The 19,913-nt window shown below is 48.3% G+C and overlaps 1 protein-coding gene, 1 long non-coding RNA gene and 1 other non-coding gene across 3 annotated transcripts; all 3 read left to right on the top strand.

Annotated features, from left to right (window-relative positions):
- The first annotated feature begins 1,966 nt into the window (after positions 1 to 1,966).
- Positions 1,967 to 7,029, top strand: LOC125925484 (uncharacterized). The gene is made up of 2 exons (XR_007458842.1): positions 1,967 to 2,153; positions 6,288 to 7,029. It is a non-coding gene; the product is annotated as an uncharacterized LOC125925484 (long non-coding RNA).
- Positions 7,030 to 9,318: 2,289 nt separating this feature from the next.
- Positions 9,319 to 9,425, top strand: LOC125926078 (U6 spliceosomal RNA). The gene has a single exon (XR_007459001.1). It is a non-coding gene; the product is annotated as a U6 spliceosomal RNA (small nuclear RNA).
- Positions 9,426 to 13,969: 4,544 nt separating this feature from the next.
- AVPR1B (arginine vasopressin receptor 1B) lies at positions 13,970 to 19,590 on the top strand. Its single transcript, XM_049635287.1, has 2 exons — positions 13,970 to 14,909; positions 19,132 to 19,590. Exons 1-2 carry the CDS (start codon positions 13,970 to 13,972, stop codon positions 19,458 to 19,460), a joined length of 1,269 nt encoding a protein of 422 aa, XP_049491244.1. The 3' UTR covers positions 19,461 to 19,590.
- The last annotated feature ends 323 nt before the right edge of the window (positions 19,591 to 19,913 follow it).

Below are 19,913 nucleotides of genomic sequence, written 5' to 3'. Positions count from 1 at the left end.
ATAACAGTTCAGCTATTTTTAAAAAAAAATGTTTATTTTTGATAGAGAGCATGTGCAAGCAGGGGAAGGGAAGAGAGAGGGAGACAGAGGATTCAGAGTGGGTCTGCCGACAGCGGAGAGCCCAACGTGGGGCTCGAACTCATGAACCACAAGATTGTGACCTGAGCCAAAGTCAGATGCTTAACCGACTGAGCCACCCAGGCACCCCTAGAATAGTTTAGCTCTATCCAGAAGCTGTAGTTTCTCTTCCCTGGTCAGTCTTACCTCCTATAATGACTTCCTTCACTCTTGCTTTATCCCATGTCCGTCATCCCGTGTGAAATCTGCCTCAGAACTCACCTCCACCAACCCCTCCAGAAGTACCTCCTGACTTCCTTCCACCCACCCGCCTCCCTAGCTGGTTCAGATAATCTCATAGAAAGACTAGGCCCATATTTAGGGCCCAGCAAAGCAGAAACCAAAAAGATAAGAAAAGAGCAGCTCTGATGAATTTTTCCAGAAGGTTGCAACCAGAGAGTCCAGAAGGAAGCTTTTCAAATGTCAGCATCCATGTGAGCCTTCAGGGTTGTTTCATTTTGACTCGAACTCAGAAAAGGCTGACCATCATCTTTGTAGGGCTTGGGGTCTCTGCCAGCATAAATGGAATCAGGTTTTTTTTTGTTTTGTTTTTATTTGTTTGTCATCTGTAGGCTTCTAGCATCCAGAAGGAATTGGAGACTGCCTGCCGTAAAAAACCACACCTATGACCGGGGTTGACATGTGGCTTCTGTCTCTCTTTTGCAGCAGCCCAGCCTTTATCTCATGCTAGGCTTACTGCCAACACCTCTGAATAGACCTCCTGCACCCAGCATCCCTCACAAGGCCATCGTGTGCCTGGCTGCCAGAATAATCTTTCTAAAACACACAGTGATTAAAAATTTTTTTTTTTTTCAACGTTTTTTTTTTATTTATTTTTGGGACAGAGAGAGACAGAGCATGGACGGGGGAGGGGCAGAGAGAGAGGGAGACACAGAATCGGAAACAGGCTCCAGGCTCCGAGCCATCAGCCCAGAGCCTGACGCGGGGCTCGAACTCACGGACCGCGAGATCGTGACCTGGCTGAAGTCGGACGCTTAACCGACTGCGCCACCCAGGCGCCCCAAACACACAGTGATTATATATTACCTTCCTGCTTTTTTGTCATCTCCACCTACCTACATTGCAAGCTGCCTAAACACATTAATTATACTTCTTTACAGTTCCTATGTCGTGGTGATTCTCAGACTTCGGTGGGGAACTCATTTAAAATGGGGCTGCCTGGTTCTCATCTCCAAAGACTCTCATCCGGTAGGACCAGGGTGAAGTTGGGAATCCGCCTTTTATTTCCAGGCAAGTACTTGCTGAATGTTGTGTTGCCAGAGGTCTATAGACTACAAACTGAGAAGCATTATTTAAAATAAAAATTTTTAAATGTTTATTCATTTTTGAAAGACAGAGCGTGAGTGGGGCAGGGGCAGAGAGAGAGGGAGACACAGAATCTGAAGCAGGCTCCAGGCTCTGAGTTGTCAGCACAGAGCCTGACGCGGGGCTCGAACCCACGAACCACGAGATCATGACCTGAGACGAACTCGGACGCTTAACCCACGAAGCCACCCAGGCACCCTGAAAAGCATTATTTTTTAAATCTGGTATAGACCTAATAAATGGATAAAAGTTGAGTTGTTCTGGAATTAATGAACCTGTACTTTACCTTCCCTGAAAAGATTTTATTTCCCCATTTCCTTCACCCCAGCATCTGGTAGAGAGCCACGGCTAGGAGGAGTAGCAGAGAACAGCAGTAGCATTAAAAAATAATATGGTGTGCATTTCACTGAGCACTTACTATGTACTGAGCTCTGGTAGGCACCATGCACACATAATCTCTCATCTTCAAAATAACCTGCAAGTAGGTATTAAGTGTCCCCATTCCATAGATAGGGAAACTGCCTGCCTACCTTCCATGACATCACAAAGACTCACGCAAGGGCAGCTGGGAAAAAACAAAACAAAACAGGGCATGAAAACATAGCCACATATTCCAGAGTTGATCTTCAGCCATATTTGTAATGAAGCTCCAGAAGGAGAAAGAGGTAAAAAGGGAAGAAAAACTCAGTCTAAAAGCTCTTCCGAAAGAGGTAGGAAATGACCCTTCTGTTCCCAACTTCTCACAGGCTGACTTTTCCTTGCATAGGTATTAATACCCCCAAACAGGCCTTGAAGTGCTTGGGGGCTCTGTAATCTATTTAGTTCATTACAGCCAAAGATGAGTCCTTAAAGGTAATTGACACTTCCTCGGGCACTGATTCCATTTAATAGGTCAATGTTACATATCTCAAAAATAAAAACAACTCTCTGGCTCAGAGCACCCATCAACAAAATCGTTGTAATCCCAGGCTTGAAATCTCTGCTCATCTTGGAATGTCCTCCTCACCTCTACTTCTGAACTATAGTCCTTCTGGCCACCTGGTGAGGTTCTCTCTCTGCGGTTCCCCATGCTCACCAAGTGGCTCCTAGACCCTGGTTGGTATCTCCCCCCACCGTCCTCCACTCACTCCTTCTACCCTCCACTCCTCACCCCCACCCTGCGTTCTCCTCTCACAGGATTGGTGTGCTTGGTCACATGACAAGAATGTCTCCTGCGGCCAAACGGACATGCTCACTTCTCTGTACTGCTTCCAAAGTCACCCCACCGGGTGCTAGGATGGGTTATAAGGTGTCCCGCCAGAGGGGCCTCTGCTCTGTGTTCTCTAGCACACCTGCTGACAGGTATTTTTCATTTAACTTGCTCTTCTAGTTCATAAATATTCCTGTCCTGAGGATCCAAGCCCAGCTGGCTTCTGGGCCCACCATGCTATCTATGCTGCTTTGAGAGGCTCTCACACACACACACTGCGTGTCACCCTTTCCTCCTTGGATGAGTTCCCTTCCCATGTGGGACAATGTCTGGAAGGTTGGGAGAAGGCCATCAACCCCCGGCATCTCAGGGTCTGAGCCTTATAAACAGCCATCAGCCCCAATGGGTCTAGTCATTAATGCTCCATGAAGGCCCTGAGCAAATACAGCTTCCAGCCTACCATTCCATACTCAGTCCATTTGGCCCAAATTCATAACGAGTATACAGATGAATCCCTTGCTACATATATTTATTGACTCACACTGCTGGCACACGGTCTATGTTCTCTGAACCCTAAATTAGGATGCACAATCCAAGATAAGTCTTGCAAGAAGCAGACCATTTGAAATCGAGTATGTCTCCGAAAGCCTGGGACATGTGGTCATAAGTTATTTAAGACACAAAAGACATCTATCAGCAGCTCTCTGCACCGAGTGATACATTTACTACTTTGGTGAGGAGGCATGGAGAATCGATCGTGACCAAATTCCCAGCAAGACCAGTTAACCGGCACTGTGAGGCTGGGAAGGAGAGCCTTCCTTGCAGTTCAGGGCTGTGGAGGAGGGGAGCCTTGAAAGCTGGTAGGATCTGGATAAGGCAACAGGGGGAAAACAGCATTTTCAGTTGAGGAGAACGTCAAAGCAAAGGTGTGGGGACAAAGGCAGCAATGTGGACAGGAGATGCCACAGGAGACCAGCCTGAGCAAAGCAGAAGGTTCATGAGCAGTGGTGTGAGAGGCCAGGCTTAAGACATTTAGTGTGATTTAATAAGCAGGAAACCAAGGCTGCGTGCACAGGGAAAGGTTGTGATGGGAACAGTGTTTCAGGATAAATGATCAGGCAGCAGAAAAAGTGGGATCATTTGAGGGGCATTCAGAGGCCAGGAGATCAGCTAGGGGCTAATGTCCTTGTTTGCGTAGCAGCTGAGCCCCCCGCTGCTCCGGATGTGGAGAAGGTTGCCCAAACCCTGACCCCACACACCGTGTGACGTCCGTATGCCCTTGCTCAGTCCTGGGTGCCCTGGCTCCCATGTCAAACTCTGCTAAATGTTCATTCTGCGCCTTACACTTTTTCCTTCAGCTCTGCCTCATCAGTGACCAAAAGAAAATCTGTTAAATCCAGGCGTGAATTTAGGTCCAACCCTGGGAAGGGGACCTGGGTGTGGGGGGCATCTTAGAGAGTGGCACGGCCTTTCAGGATAAATTCTGTCACCTCATGTTCCCAAAACCCCCTGCAGCCTGGCGCTGCAATAGGACATGCTGGTGCCCTCTGTGGGGCAGTTGCTGAGACCAGCTGCTGGTCAGGACTCAGGCTCAGGAACTGTCCCCACAAATTTAATCTGGCCCATGACTTTGAATTTCCTGGCCCCTTTAGCTCTGAACTTTTTTGGAAGCAGAGCTCCCTCTTGGGTTAGGTACTGTTTTTCAGATGGTCTGCTTTAAACATAAGTTATCTCCTGAGAAGGATAATATTTGGCTTTAACAACTCACCATGGGTCAGGACAGGGTGGAATGACTCCACCAAAGAATCACAGAAGAGGCATAGCAGGTACCTTAGCGCTCAACCAATCCGACCACCTCAGCTTATATGACAGGAAATTGAGGCCAGAGTGAAGAGGTGACCTCATCACGGGCACATCCAACTACTGACAGTAACAAGGGAAGAGTCGGGTTTCCCAGCTTTAGACCCAACGATCTTTCCCATTCTTCCATCCATCTTTCCGGCAAGTGTTTCTTGAGCACCCACTGTGTGCCAAGAACCATGGTAAGAGCTGGAGATACCGTCATAGAGGATGAATAATAGACCCCTTGGTCATTTCACACTGCCTACCTGTACCCATTAGCAATATGAACCAGCTCCCCCTACCACCCACCACCAGTGGGGCACGGAGTAGGGAAAGGTTGATGAGAAGATAAACAAGAAGGAAGGTTGCTAATGTGGGCTACCATCAACCCATCCACCTGCACAACCTGGGCAAGAAAACTTGCCGTGGGGGACCCTGGACTGCTGGCCATGGCATATATTGGGAACATGGAAGGAGGGTGGGGCAAGAAGAAAAAGGAAAGAGGTGCAGGTCTCTGAAAACAGGCATGTGAGGACACTGGCAACAAACTTCCCTGTGCCTGCCGAAGAGGGTAGTGGGGTAGCTACATGGGCCTTCCTAATGATGCATGTTGAGACTCTATTTCTCTGGGGTGGAGCAGGGGGAGCACTGGAGGTACAAATGGCACTTGGCAGCTGTCCTCCCCCCTCCCCAACTCTTGGGTTCAGCAGCTGTGCCCCTCCCAGCCCCAACTTTTGCCCCCAACCCCAGGGCCTGTCTTCAGGGCTCCTAGCCTCAAACAGTCAAGCCTACGAAGTCAGATGGGGACTGTGCATCTGACTCTCTGGGAGTCACTGCCATCATTTTATTAAATTCCAAGAAAACTGAATGGAGAGCTGATCGCTACAACGAGCTTAAAAGAAAAACTAAAACTTTCTCATGAACCGATGATAACTAATCGGAAAAGTTTCAATCATCCTGCAAAGGAAGTCAAGGGTGCTGTTATGTGAGCACAACAGAATCATCTCCTGTTCTAAGGAGTCATGCCAGAGAGCTAAGCAGCCCTGGGAGATCGGCCCCAGCATCAGTGACACTTTCCAGCACTCAGTTGGCCTCTCCTCCCTGAGAGCTGAGGTCTGCCCTGGGGCCAGGCAGAGGGAGCACCATACTGTATAAAGGGCCACTCATCTTTAGCTGCCTGCTATGTTTCTGAGCGCTGGGATGCCCGGGCCCTGGATCCTCTCACCTGCACCTCTCACAGCCACGTGTTGAGTGGGATGTGGTCCGAGAGTTTCCCAAAGACGCTGCACATCTGACCCTGGCCCGTTGGGACTGTTGGAATTTTCAGTGGCGTTAGAATCACTCGTCTGATCTACTCTCCAGAAAACCTGTCAAAAGGTAGATTATATACTATGTAAATCATTATACTTCTCTTTCTACTTTTGTGAATATTTAAAATTTTCTACAATAAAGTTGAAAAAAATTAAAAGAACATTAACTGGCAGGGATATTTCACTTACTCATTTGTACCTATTAAATTTTGAATTAACATTTGACAAAAGTTTATTGAGCTTCTCTGTTACACACCAAGCACTGAGTGGCCTCATTAGATTCAGTACTGAAACTTTTGCCTCATGGCGGTGGGTCAGTTCTCTGTGGGTGAGGTCTGGGCATTTTTCACTTTGTTCAGGATATTGTCATGTGCAGCCAGAGTGGAGAATCACTGCCCTAAGGGGGTGATGGGGAAAACAGCACATGGATGGACTTGGGTTCTGGCTCTCACCTCTGATAGCCGTGTGATTTTGAGAACTTCACTTGTGTCTTTGGTTTTCAGGCTGGACTTTCTTCTGGAAAACGAGAGAATGGAACTTGACGGTCTCTGAGGTCCTTTCCATCACTCCTCAGCCTCGTGGTCTGAACCAAAAATAAGTCCCTTTCAACTCCAACATTCTGTGACTGTACAAGCTATTTTACGGTGAGAGGAACAAAGCGGAAACTTTCTGGGAGTCCCTGGAATCCACACTGATTAGGCTATCCTCCCTTTCTCTACATCCACTCTTTTTATTCGTTGGCTGACCGCAATCTCAGAGTTAAACTGAGTTAACAGAAGACAGTGGCAACACCAAGGCCTGCTCCCGGCTGTAAAAGATGCATTAGTCTCAGTAATGGCCCATCACCCAGACCACTTCCTCCATCTACACATTTATGGGACTGTGAATCAAGGGTTACCCAGGCAGACAGAAAGACCAGTGCCTGCTGGAGGGCGAGTATGTCAAGAAGGGACCAGGCAACTCTGTGAAATGACAGCTCTGGTAATTAACTCAATGTGTTCTGAGTCCCAACCAAGAAGAGATCTCTGCAGACCAGGCACCCAGAGTTTACAGGAGAAAAATGCCCTTATCCACTTTCTTTTGCCCAGGTCATGGTGTGGCATAAGAGAGGTACATACTCCATTGTTCACTGGCCAGTAATAATGCAGGAAGGGTTTTGATTTCACCCATCTGGCCAAAATGGAACATTATTCAGGGAAGAGATATTGTTAAATATATATTCTAATAGACAAACTTCATTTTTCATGATAGCCTATTCCTGAAAACACAATGTTCAAGTTGAATGTATGGAAACAGAACATTCCTTTCTTCTTTAATTACCGTGACGCCTAGAAATCATTTTGATTTCTCCGCATCTTAGTCTACTAGTTAGTAATGTACAAACCAACATTCAAATCCAAGGAAGTAAGTCCTTTTGTAAATTATTAGATTAAATTATTTGAGGATAGGGGCGCCTGGGTGGCTCAGTCGGTTGAGTGTCTAGCTTCGGCTCATGTCATGATCTCACAGTTTGTGAGTTTGAGCCCACCGTCAGGCTCTGTGCTGACAGCTCAGAGCCTGGAGCCTGCTTTGGATTCTGTGTCTTCCTCTCTCTCTGCTCCTCCTCCACTCATGCTCTGTCTCTGTCTCTCTCTCTCTCTCTCTCTCTCTCTCTCTCAAAAATAAATAAACATTAAAAAAATTTTTTTTAATATTTGAGGATAAATCATGTCTTTTTTTTTCAACGTTTGTTTTTGTTTTTGTTTTTGTTTTTTTATTTATTTTTGGGACAGAGAGAGACAGAGCATGAACGGGGGAGGGGCAGAGAGAGAGGGAGACACAGAATCGGAAACAGGCTCCAGGCTCCGAGCCATCAGCCCAGAGCCTGACGCGGGGCTCGAACTCACGGACCGCAAGATCGTGACCTGGCTGAAGTCGGACGCTTAACCGACTGCGCCACCCAGGCGCCCCAAATCATGTCTTTTTTAAATTAAGAATTTTTTTTTTGGTGGAAGACTTTCAAAATCTTTATTATTACTTAAAGACTCAACTTTCAATTTATACAAGGTCAGTTTCCAATGGGGACTCACAAGTCATGTTCCCATTACTACACTGGGAAGATAGGGATAGAGGAAGGATGTATGTGAGTGGTGAGTCAGTGTTGAAGGGTTTTATATGCTCATCTACCAAAGAGAAGGCTAATAGGTGAAATGAAGAAGCAGTATATGTTTATTATTTAGAAACATGGAGCTTGATAGCAAATAAATCTAATAATGAGTTTAAAAGGGTGATCTCTGTCCAGAAACACAATAAATCAAGTAAAAAGATCAACAGCAAAATGGGAAAAAAAAATTGTAATTTAAATGTCAGACAAGGGTTCATTACCAAAGTATATAAAGTTTCCAAAAAATAAAATAAAAAGGCCAGCAATCACAGAAAAATTCACTATAAATATCAATAATCATTAGAAAAGGAAATAAGAATGGCTCTTGACATTAAGATGTTCAGCATCACTCATAATATCAGGCATGCAAATTAAAACTACACTGAGATATTATTCTTATCTTATCAGTTTGGCAAAACTCCATGATTTAGGAACACACTGTTGGCAAGACTATGGGGAAACAGGCACCACACCCCCATACATTCCTAGTAGGAATGCAAGTTGATCCAATCCCTAGAGAGGAGAATTCGGCAATATATAGCAAAACTGTTCATGCAAACACCCTTTAACCCGGCAATCTCATTCTAGAAACCTACCACAAAGATATATTGGCAAAACATGGCAAGAAACATATACAAGGCAATTTATCAAAGCACTGCTTGTAATAGCAAGACTGGATACGACCAAAATCCCCATCAAAGGGGACTGGATAAGTACGATACATCTACAAATTGGAGTGACACACAACTACAAAAAGGAAAGAGGAACAACTATGTTCTCCTATGAAGTGCTCTTCTCTCTACTTTTGTAAACGGTTACAATTTTTTAATAAAGCCTTTAAAAACAGAAGAAACTGATTACCTCTAGGGAGTTAAAAATAGAGCAATAGGGAGGAGGGGATTGCTTTTTCTCATAACAACCATTGTAGAATCATTTGATTTTTTAATACTATGTACATGCAAAACTAAGTATATTTTTAAAATTAAAAGAGAAGAGAACGACATAAATATGATACTTAATGGGGAAATGTTAGAAGCATTCTCATTAAAGTCAGAAACTCAGTGATGCTTGTTCTTCAACTTTGTAGTGGAGACTTAGCCATCACAATAAGACAAGAAAAAGAAATAGGAGCAAATGGATGGAGAATAAAAGACAAAGAATGATTGTTGTTTGTAGACAATATTAAATGCACAGAAAATCCAAAGTAATTTACTAACAGTAAGAGTATGTGGCAAAATTGCTGAATATAAGAACAAGGTACAAAAATCAATATTGTTCCCATACACTGGCCATAACTAATTAGAAAATGTGATAAAACAAAATTCTGTATATAATGCCAACAGAAACTGTTAGGCTTAGAAAAAGAAATCTATCAAAAGATGGAACAACATGTGCTCGCTTCGGCAGCACATATACTAAAATTGGAACGATACAGAGAAGATTAGCATGGCCCCTGCGCAAGGATGACACGCAAATTTGTGAAGCGTTCCATATTAAAAAAAAAAAAAAAGATGGAACAACACTTACAAAGAAAATTATAAAACATTATTTAAGGACATAAAAATAAATCTGGTTAAAATCATATATGTGAATTCTCCCCAAATTACTCAATGCTTCCAACGAAAAGTTTAACAGAATTTTTTTGTGGAGCTAAACATATCAATTTCACAATTTTTTAAAAGCTTATTCATTTATTATTCCTGAGAAAGAGATTGTGCGTGCACATAAGCAGGGGGATGGGCAGAGAGCAAAAGGAAGACACAGAATCTAAAACAGGCCTCATGCTCTAAGCTGTCAGCACAGAGCCCACGCAGGGCTCCAACCCACAAACTGGGAGATCATGACCTGAGCCGAAGTTGGACGCTCAACCGACTGAGCCACCCAGGGGTCCCCACAATTTTAAAATTGTGAAAGATATTTTGAAAAAAAAAGAGGAAATCTTGTTTTCACCATATATCAGGGTTTATTAGAAAGCCTCAATACCTAAAATAGTGAAATACTAGAGCAGGGATAGAAAATAAACCAATGGAACAGAAAAGAGATCCCAGAAATAGGCTCATACATATTTTGAACTTGATATATTATACAGGTGACAGTTAAGAAATGACAGACTACTCAATACATGAAGAATGACTGGGGGGCAGGGAGCTCCTGGGTGGCTCAGTCAGTTAAGTGACTGCGGCTCAGGTCATGATCTTGTGGTTCATGGGTTGGAGCCCCGAATCAGGCTCTGTGCTGACAGCTCGGAGCCTGGAGCCTGCTTCCAATTCTGTGTCTCCCTCTCTCTCTGACCCTCCCCTGCTTGCCTTCTTTCTTTCTCTTTTTCTCTCTCTCTCAAAGATAAGTAAAACATTAAAAAATAATAATAAATAAATGAAGAAATTGGTTCACCATGTGGAGAAAAAAATGAAGTTAGATTCTTACCTGAACATACACAAAAATATTCTGGGTAGCTTAAAGACCTAAATATGAAAAAAAATGTTAAACATGTTAGAAAGAAATATTGTGGGGATATCTCTGTTCTCAAGACAGGGAACACAGACAGAAAAGCAGAAGTGATAAAAGAAAGTACTGTTGACACTGAAATTTAGATTTTCTGTGTCACAAATGACTCCATAAATAAAGTTGAAAGATAAGTGGCAGATTAGAGAACTATAGCTGTGACATATCACAATACATAAAAGGTCACATCAGAATGTGTAAAGGAGCCCTACAAATCAGTAAGAAAAATAACCCCATCAAAAATTGTGCAGGGGCGCCTGGGTGGCTCAGTCGGTTGAGCGTCCGACTTTGGCTCAGGTCATGATCTCGTGGTCCGTGAGTTGGAGCCCCGCGTCGGGCTCTGTGCTGACAGCTCAGAGCCTTCTTCGGATTCTGCGTCTCCCTCTCTCTCTGCCCCTCCTCTGCTCATGCTCTGTCTCTCTCTCTGTCAAAACTAAATAAACGTTAAAAACATTTTTTTTTAAATTGTGCAGAGGATATGAATAATTCTCAGAAGAGGAAACCCAAACAACAAATAAATATAGGCAAAGATGCCCAAAATAACTAGAGATCAGAGAAAGAAAAAATAAAATCACAATGAGATGCTGTTGCACACCAGCCGATGGGTGAAAATGAAAACAGCTGAAACACTTGACTGTGAGGATGTTGAGAAAGTCAAGTGCAGCTGGTGCGAGAATAAATCGGTACAACAAATTTAGAGATAAAAGTTAGGATATGGTCCTATCTGATCGAAAATTCATACATCGTATGACCCAAGAATATTGAATACCCAGCATATACTTCTGGCTGTACACCCCAGAAAACTCTCACACATGAACACAAGGAGGCATTCATAAGAATATTCATTGTAGCATTTAAAAGAACAGGAAAAAAAAGAGCTGGAAATCAATTGTAAAAATAGGGTTTGGGATAAATGTGTTATGTTCTTGTACTTGAATACGATGCGGCATTTAAACTGAATGAATTAGATCTATCCTACATACCGTCAAGGACGGATATCAAAAATAAAGCAGAATTTAAAAAGCAAGTTCTGGAGTGGTATTTCGAGTATGATGTCATTTACGCAATATGTAGTATTTTAAAAACATGTTTAATTATATATATAGTTTTTTTAAACATTTATTTATTTTTGAGAAAGAGAGAGAGAGACAGAGGGCGAGTGGTGAGGGGCAGAGAGAGAGGGAGACACAGAATCCATCGCAGGCTCCAGGCTCTGAGCTGTCAGCACAGAGCCCGACGGCAGGGCTGGAACTCACCAGCTGCGAGATCACCACCTGAGCTGAAGTCAGACGCTCAACCGACTGAACCACCCAGGCACCTCTAAATATATATAATTTTAATGGCTATATCAAGAAATAAATGGGAGCAAGAAAATGGAGACCAGCTAGACAGCCCCTTAGAGAAATTCTGCTGTGAAGGACAAGAGATTGCTACAGCTGGAGTGTCTGGGGAGGGTTATGTTGTTTGTTTTTTCTTTTTCACGGGCAACACTAGAGATTGCCTGCAGATAGGAATGGGCCAGTAGAGACTTGAACTTATCATTCATAGACAGCAAGAAATCCCTGAGAAGGCGGAGCCCGGGCTGAGGTGCACAAGACTATGCTACAGTATTTGGGGGCAGAAATCGTGTGAACCGTGGCAGTGGGATGGAGTGGAGATGAATTCTAGGTGTCTAGGAGATCATCTCTTCAAAAGGCGATGGTAACTGTGTGGGCGGGTATGTGGGTGACGCCAGAAAGTGGCATGCGGTTTCATTAGAAGGTGAGAGAAGGGGGCCTCCGAGGAATCATGGACCGCGCGCTAAGGGTGTTGTCACTCCTTTTTTTTTTTTTTTTTTTTTAAGTTTATTTATTTATTTTGAGAGAGAGGGCAGCGTGAGAGGGGGAGGAGCAGAGAGAGAGAGAGAGAGAGAGAGACAGAGAGAGAGAGAGGGAGAGCAGACTGCATTGACAGCACAGGGTGAGTCTGAGACAGCGCAGGATCTCCAAGTCCTGAGATCGTGACCTGAGCCCAAACCAAGAGTAGGAGGCGCACGCACTGAGCCACCCAGGCGCCCCTGCTGTTGTCACCCCTAATGAAGTTCTAATCTGCTCAGGAGACTGTCCCAATAATCCACCTCGTTTAGCTATCTGTCCCCGGAGCGCCGGTGCCGCTCACATACTGGGTGTTAGTCGGCAGGGCGCACCGCGCGGGCCTAGTCCTGCCTCTCCTGTCTGCCGGTTCTGTGACCTTCCAGAGCAGCCCCTGTCACTTCTCTGGACCGGTTTTCTGCCCCCACAGGGTGGTTAAGTGCGTTCGTTGTTTTGCCGATGAAACACTGCGCGGGGGCGGCGGGTTAAGACGTCTCCTGCGGGATTCCTCCGAGGGCCGCTCCGACCCAGCGCGCCGGGCTCCCAGGTCCAGCCCCTGCCGCTCCGCACCTCGGTCGGATCTCCACCACCGCTCCCTCTCCACGCCCGGCCTCGTTTTTTCTTCCTCCCTGAGGACCCAAGTCTTCCACCAGTGGCTGTGGCCAGAGGTCGCTACCAAGGGCTCGAGGGCTCCCTCTGGGGGCGCCACCTCGCCCATCTGGCCACCCCTGCAGATTCTGGACCCTTCGCGAACTAACAGGGACCCCGGAGCAGGGGGCATGCCCAACAGCGCTGCCAGCCTTGGGGGCCCCGCGTGTGTGGGGGGGGGGGTCACCACCCTCCACTCTTCGCGTGCGCACCTGTTTTGAAAGATGGTCCGACGGTTCCAGGGTGAGAGCGCAGAAGAGGTTGTCTGGCCAGCGGGTGAGAGCTTGCTTGCGTCTTCTGCTTCTCTGGCTCCCTGTCCCTGGTCCGCTGCCCCCGGTGTCCCCCCCCCCATCCCTCTCCACCACTCCCCCCCACCCCGCCTCTCGGTCCTCCTGTGGGCTGCGTGCGGGGGAGCCTCACTCCGCCCTTCTCTGCGGGAACCAACCGGCGCGCCCAGGGCGTAGGGCTCCTGCTGCGAGCCCATAAAACCCGGCTCCGGGCGCTGCGCTCCCGCTGCCTCTGGTCGCTGCTCCCGGGGGCTGGCGCTGGCTTGGCAGGGTCATCCAGCAGGCGACGCTGATGGCGTGGACCTCGCCTCCAAGCGAGCTTAGGGACATCCGCTTTCCACTTCCAGAAAAGTTGGGAGAAAGTGACTTTGGGGTGGATTGGGAAGTGGTAGCAGCTCCCCAGGCTTCTTTCCCTTCCAGAGGCCTCACCCTGCACAGCCCCATCCATTCTTCTTTTCCTGACACCCTGTCTCCCTGAGCCCTTCTCTCTCTCCTCCTAGGTCTCCCCTCCACATCGTCGATCAGCCTCTTCTCGTCCTTGTCTCTTTCTCTCTCCTCCCCTCTATCCCGAACCTCTTAACTATTTCTATTTTCACCATCTTCCTGCCATCCCCCTTCTCTTCTCTCCCCGTCTGAAACCTTTCCCTCCCCACTCCGTTTCAGCCATCAAACGTCTCCACTAGCCTCCACACCATCCGTAGGTCCTTCCCTCTCCCTCCTCCCCTCCCCTCCCCCCACCCCCAGCACACTCAACCATGGATACTGGGCCTGCCTGGGCTGCTAACCCCACTCCCGGGGGCACCTTCTCCATCCCCAATGCCACCACACCCTGGATGGGCCGGGATGAGGAGCTGGCCAAGGTGGAGATCGGAGTCCTGGCTGCGGTCCTGGTGCTGGCGACAGGGGGCAATCTGACTGTGCTGCTGACCCTGGGCCAGCCAGGCCGCAAGCGCTCCCGCATGCACCTGTTTGTTCTGCACCTAGCCGCGACCGACCTGGGTGTGGCCCTGTTTCAGGTGCTGCCCCAGCTGCTGTGGGACATCACCTACCGTTTCCAGGGCCCTGACCTCCTCTGCCGGGCCGTCAAGTATCTGCAGGTGCTCAGCATGTTCGCCTCCACCTACATGCTACTGGCCATGACGCTGGACCGCTACCTGGCTGTTTGTCACCCCCTGCGCAGCCTCCAGCAGCCCAGCCAGTCCACTTACCCTCTCATCGCCGCTCCCTGGCTGCTGGCTGCCATCCTCAGCCTGCCTCAGATCTTCATCTTTTCTTTGCGGGAGGTGATCCAGGGCACGGGGGTGCTGGACTGCTGGGCAGACTTCCGCTTCCCTTGGGGGCCTCGGGTCTATATCACCTGGACCACCCTGGCCATCTTTGTCCTGCCTGTGGTCATGCTCACGGCCTGCTACAGCCTCATCTACCATGAGATCTGTAAGAACCTCAAAGTCAAGACGCAGGCCCGCAAGGTGGAAGGAAGGGGCTGGAGGACTTGGGACAGGATGTCGCCTTCTGTCCCAGCTGCCGCCACACGGGGCCTGCCATCCCGGGTCAGCAGCATCAGTACCATCTCGAGGGCTAAGATCCGAACCGTGAAGATGACTTTCGTCATTGTGCTGGCCTACATCGCCTGCTGGGCACCCTTCTTCAGCGTCCAGATGTGGTCCGTGTGGGACAAAGATGCCCCTGACGAAGGCAAGTGTGTGTCCGTGTGGGAGGCGTGAGTGGAAAGGAGCAGGGAAGGGAGAAAGCAGGGCAATGAGAGGGTTATAAGGCCTTCCGGGCCAGGCAGGTAACAGATGAGTGAAGCAATTATGAAAGGGGGGGGGGTGTCCCTGTTTCATGTGAGAAGCTACAACTCCTGACCAGCCTCCTGATGCTGTGGGAGTATCTTTTATGTAAAATCTCCATACTTTACAATTTGGGCACCTAATTTAAACATTTAAAAATGACATGTGGCCTTAATGAAGCATGACTGTTGGCAGTTTTGGTCAACCAACTCCCAGTTTCATACATGAGCATTAGAATCATAGAATGACCGAGTTGAAAAGAATTTTCAAATTGTCCAGGATGACAATCTGTGACCCATGAGCTGTGTTTGTCGGTGCTCTTCCCTTTCGAGGCTGGACAAGACTTTAAACTCCTTCCCAACAACCACTTCTAATTAATTAGCATGTTGGCACACGACAACCCTGAAATTTCAAGCCTGAAATTTTAACCCCTTCATTTTGCTAATGGGAGAGAGAGGCTCAGAGAGAAAATGTGACTTGCCCAAGGCCACACAGCTAGGGAGTGGCAAAGTGAGGGGTAGAACCCAGGCCTGCTGTGTCTTTGTCTTTTTCCTTTACCCTATGCCCTGTTCATAATCCTGGCTCTGGAAGTGGTGAAGAGAGGGGACTTCCTCCTCTAGGTGAAAAACAAAATGGGACCCACCATGAAGACCATGTTCCAATTGGCACATGGGAGGCCGTGCTATTGTCTTTTTTCTGGGGGGAGGTAGATGGCAGCCTCCTGAGCTTTAGATACTGCCAGATGGTCCAGCTATCTGGGGATGAGTGTGTACTCGGGAAGGTAGGGCTGTGTCTGGGCAGCCTAAATGTTGAAGAGTAGTGTTCCTCCTCTCCTAAGAAGAGTGCGGCATGGGGACACGTGCAAGTCAACCCATCTGGGTGTGGCTGGGGTGACTGTGTGTTCTCCAGTGCACGTCTTGTGCATAGCCTGGGATGTATATTGGGTACAGCATGTGACTGCCTTAGGGAGGCCCTGTGCACAGGTTTTGGAAGCTGGAAGCTTCCTGAGAGTTTGCTGACCAGCAGATCCAGGCTACCAATTCCTACCAGCCCTTAGGGTTCCCCCTTCCCTTGTGCTTTTGTTTCTAACCTTATTTTGCTCATCCTGGGACACTCTCAAGCCAAATATACTTTGCTTTTCTGGAGAGATTAAATAAGGGCCAGGCTGTTCATGAATTTAACACAACCCTGCAAGAGAATTGTGAGAATAATACCAAACTATTATGGTCCCATTTTATCCCTTCTTTTGGACATCCATTTGGACAAGAGGCTCTCTGCAAATTACCCTTTAAGCAATGAATGTATTGATTCTAACCAACTGTAGAGACCTCCCTGCTTTACTCACACACAGAATAGAAGGAGAGAGGGCTTCCTAGTGCCAAGCACATTCAGTCCTTGGTGGCCTTCTCTGCTGTATGTCTGAGTAATCCAAGACTCGAAGAGGGGAAAACACTGGTCCAAAGTGCCACTGCTAGTAAGAGGTGGGGCCAGGACCTGAGTCAAGGTCTTTATAGGTCAAGCATTATCCATGACATGGCTTTACTCGCAGTCTAGCTTAGCTAATGACGCAGGGTGGGGGGAAGGGCATAGTCAGTTGCCCCTTTATCAAGGAACCTACAAGAGGATGCAGACCCTGCCACCCAGCCAGTGCAGGCTTCCCTGCTTGCCTGCTGTGTCACTATGATCACAAGCCTGTCCCTCAGTACACGTCCCTCACCTGTGTACCAAGGGCCTCTCTGAGCCAAGAGAACAGAGACAAAGTGTTACCTTACAGACAATATGCTCTCTCAGAAAACCGGAAGCCCTTTGGGGCCCTTCTAGTTGGGCTGAGATCCATTACTTTAAACTTACTTTCCAGTACACCCAGTTCCTCTCCATAGCACGCCAACCTCCTGACCTCCTGTCCCTGAGTGTCTGGTTAGAGTCTACCTGTCTCCTGGGCCTTGCTCCTGCCCCCCAACTCTCGGCTGAGTTTCTGCCAAGACGCGGTGGCTGCCTAGGGTTGAGTATTGTGGGTCTGCCCTCAAGGGCTGAGAGGTGGAGCCTCTGTAGACTCTGGTGTTCATGGCACATCTCCAGGCCCTGCGTTGGGCCTGGCTTAGATGGGGCCAAATCAAACAGATGTTTCTCAGGCAAGGCGCTTGTGGAACCCCTCCATCCCCGGCCTAATCTAGGCACTAAATACATATCGATAGAGTGGATAGGGTGAACACTACCCCGTTGGCCACAGCAACCTCCCACAACTTCCGCATCATCCAGGTTTTATGTTAGCTGGGGAGCAGGCCAGGATGTAGGAAAAACGAAGGAGGATCTATTTTTATTGAGGCTGGTCCCTCCACTCCTGACAGGTACTCGCCCCTTGCCCTCACTTCTCTGCCTTACATGGGTCAATCCAGACGCCTTCAGTTTCTCACCCCTGTGATCTACGTCTTCTGTCAAATGTTCTTCCCTCTGCTTGGGCCGTGAGTAGCCACACCTAGGAGCACACCTATGGGAGAACCAGAGTATCTGAAGACGTCACAGTGCTTTACAGAGGAGGCAAAGGGCTTTGCCTTTGAGTGTGTTGGTTGAAACTTCACAGAGGTACAGGACTGTTGTCTTAGAGTCAGTAGACCTGGCTTCGAGTCTATGCCATAGCCCCTAAGCTTCCTTTAAGCTCTGACATTGCTTTCAATGATTCTATAGCCTCTGCCAAAGGGCAAGGTAATGCAGTGTGCAATCTACGCCTCATGTAACAGGGTGTGTCTAGCCAGAGGTCAAGGCCTGTCCCAGAAGCTTTCCTCCTGGCATGTGGAGCTCATGTAGTCTTCAGAAAGAATACTGTGTCTGGAAAAAATCTTACCAGTTTGCACTCTCCCCTTTTGACCGTCCAAGAGAGAAATTCATTTTTCCCTGCAGGATGGTCCATTCCCTGGGTATAATCTCTGAGGACACAGAACAAGTATTCATCCAGAAAGGGATGCTTGGGGGCCCTGTACCTGGAAGCTGACCTTCCACTGCAGTCGAAGATGATGCCATGGCACCTGCAGGGCAGTTAGACTCTAGATTGCCCACCCAGGTCCCCAGCAATGGCCTGGCACTGTCTGTGCTCTCATGCTCAATGACTGAGTGACAGAATGAGGGGGACTGTCCTTGAGGGGTCAAAGAAGACAGAATCCAGAAGACAGTGTGCACCTGTATCTACAACATAAATGAGATTGGGGGTCAAAGGGGCCTGAGCTTGGCCTAGAATCACAGGTATTTTTTACAGAAGTTTTCTCATTCTAGATCTCCATCCATGAGGGGATTCAAGTTCTAGGTTTTGGAACAAAGACACTGTCTCCTATTTAAGCTGGTCCTGTCCCTCCCTGGCTGTGTTTACACCTTGAAAGTCAGCTTGGAGGGGTACCTGGGTGGCTCAGTCGGTTAAGCAGCCGACTTTGGCTCAGGTCGTGATCTCGCAGTCTGTGAGTTCAAGCCCCGTGTCGGGCTCTGTGCTGACAGCTCAGAGCCTGGAGCCTGTTTCAGATTCTGTGTCTCCCTCTCTCTGACCCTCCCCCGTTCATGCTCTGTCTCTCTCTGTCTCAAAAATAAATAAACGTTAAAAAAAAAAAAAAAAAGAAAGAAAGAAAGAAAGTCAGCTTGGAGCAAACCTTAGCTCCTACCCTTACTCTGTGCTTGCAAACAAAACCCAGTGAGGTAGGACTCTGAAGCTGGAGTCCCAGCTTCAAGTCCCAGCTGTGCTGCTCTCTTTCTTTCTCTTTCTTTCTTTCTTCCTTTCTTTTTACTTTTTTAATGTCTATTTTTGAGAGACAGAGAGACAGACAGACAGACCATGAGTGAGGGAGGGGCAGAGAGAGAGGGAGACGCAGAATCCAAAGCAGGCTCTGGGCTCTGAGCTGTCAGCACGGAACCTGACACAGGGCTCGAATTCATTGACCGTGAGATCATGAGCTGAGCTGAAGTCCGGTGCTTAACTGACTGAGCCACCCAGGCGTCCCGGCTCCTTTCTAACCAGAGAACTCGAGTAAGTCCTTTCTCTCCTCTGGGAACTCTGTTTCATCCTCTGCTCGGTGGGGGCCTGGACTCTCTCCCAGGTCCCTTCCAGCTCTGTGATTCTAAGGCTTCTTGTGCTTCTCCTTCTGCAGATTCAACCAACGTGGCTTTCACCATCTCCATGCTCTTGGGCAACCTCAGCAGCTGCTGCAACCCCTGGGTCTCCATGGGTTTCAACAGCCACCTGCGGCCATGGCCACTGTGCCACCCGGACTGCTGCGGGGGTCCCCGGCCCCGGCCACGCCGGCAACTCTCCAGCCTCAGCCTCTCCAGCCGCCACACCACACTGCTGACCTGCTCCAGCGGCCTGCCCGCCCTCACCCTCAGCCCCAGACTCGGTGGGGGCCCTGGGACCGAAGGGTCACTGAAGGACTCTGCGCAGGTGGATGGGGAAGCCTCCACAGAGACCGGTGTCTTTTAGGGAACACGTTCCCTGAAGTCTGGCACGCCTGCGAGGCTAGTGGAGGGTCTCTGCTCATTTCAACACTGGGTGTAAAAGCCGGGAGGGCCAAGGTTGGAGTTGGGGGAGCCCAGTTTGAGGTAGGGTGAGGGGCCCAGAAGGGCTGCCCTACCCTTGGTGTTGAAGCTGCCTCTGGTGTGTGGGCTGCCCTTATTTGCCCCCAATCTCAGAGGCTGGGAGTCAGCGAGAGTCAAAACATCTGCTTCCCTGACCCTGTGCATTCGCAGAGTGTCTGGGAACTCACCCCAGATCTCAGGCAGGCCGAGGACGGCCCTATCTGGGCCTCCACAGGGGGCAGGGACTCAGGCTGGTCTCCCACCTTGACCATTTGTCCCCCATCCTAATCTGACTAGCACACCCAGCCCAACCAGGAGAGGGGAGAAGTGAAAAAGTGTGAAAAGTATCCTGTTTCTC

Source organism: Panthera uncia, chromosome F1 (genome assembly GCF_023721935.1).
Source record: "Panthera uncia isolate 11264 chromosome F1, Puncia_PCG_1.0, whole genome shotgun sequence".
NCBI lineage: Eukaryota > Metazoa > Chordata > Mammalia > Carnivora > Felidae > Panthera > Panthera uncia.
Note: the sequence above shows the minus strand (reverse complement) of the source record. Positions and strands in the feature narration are given on the sequence as shown.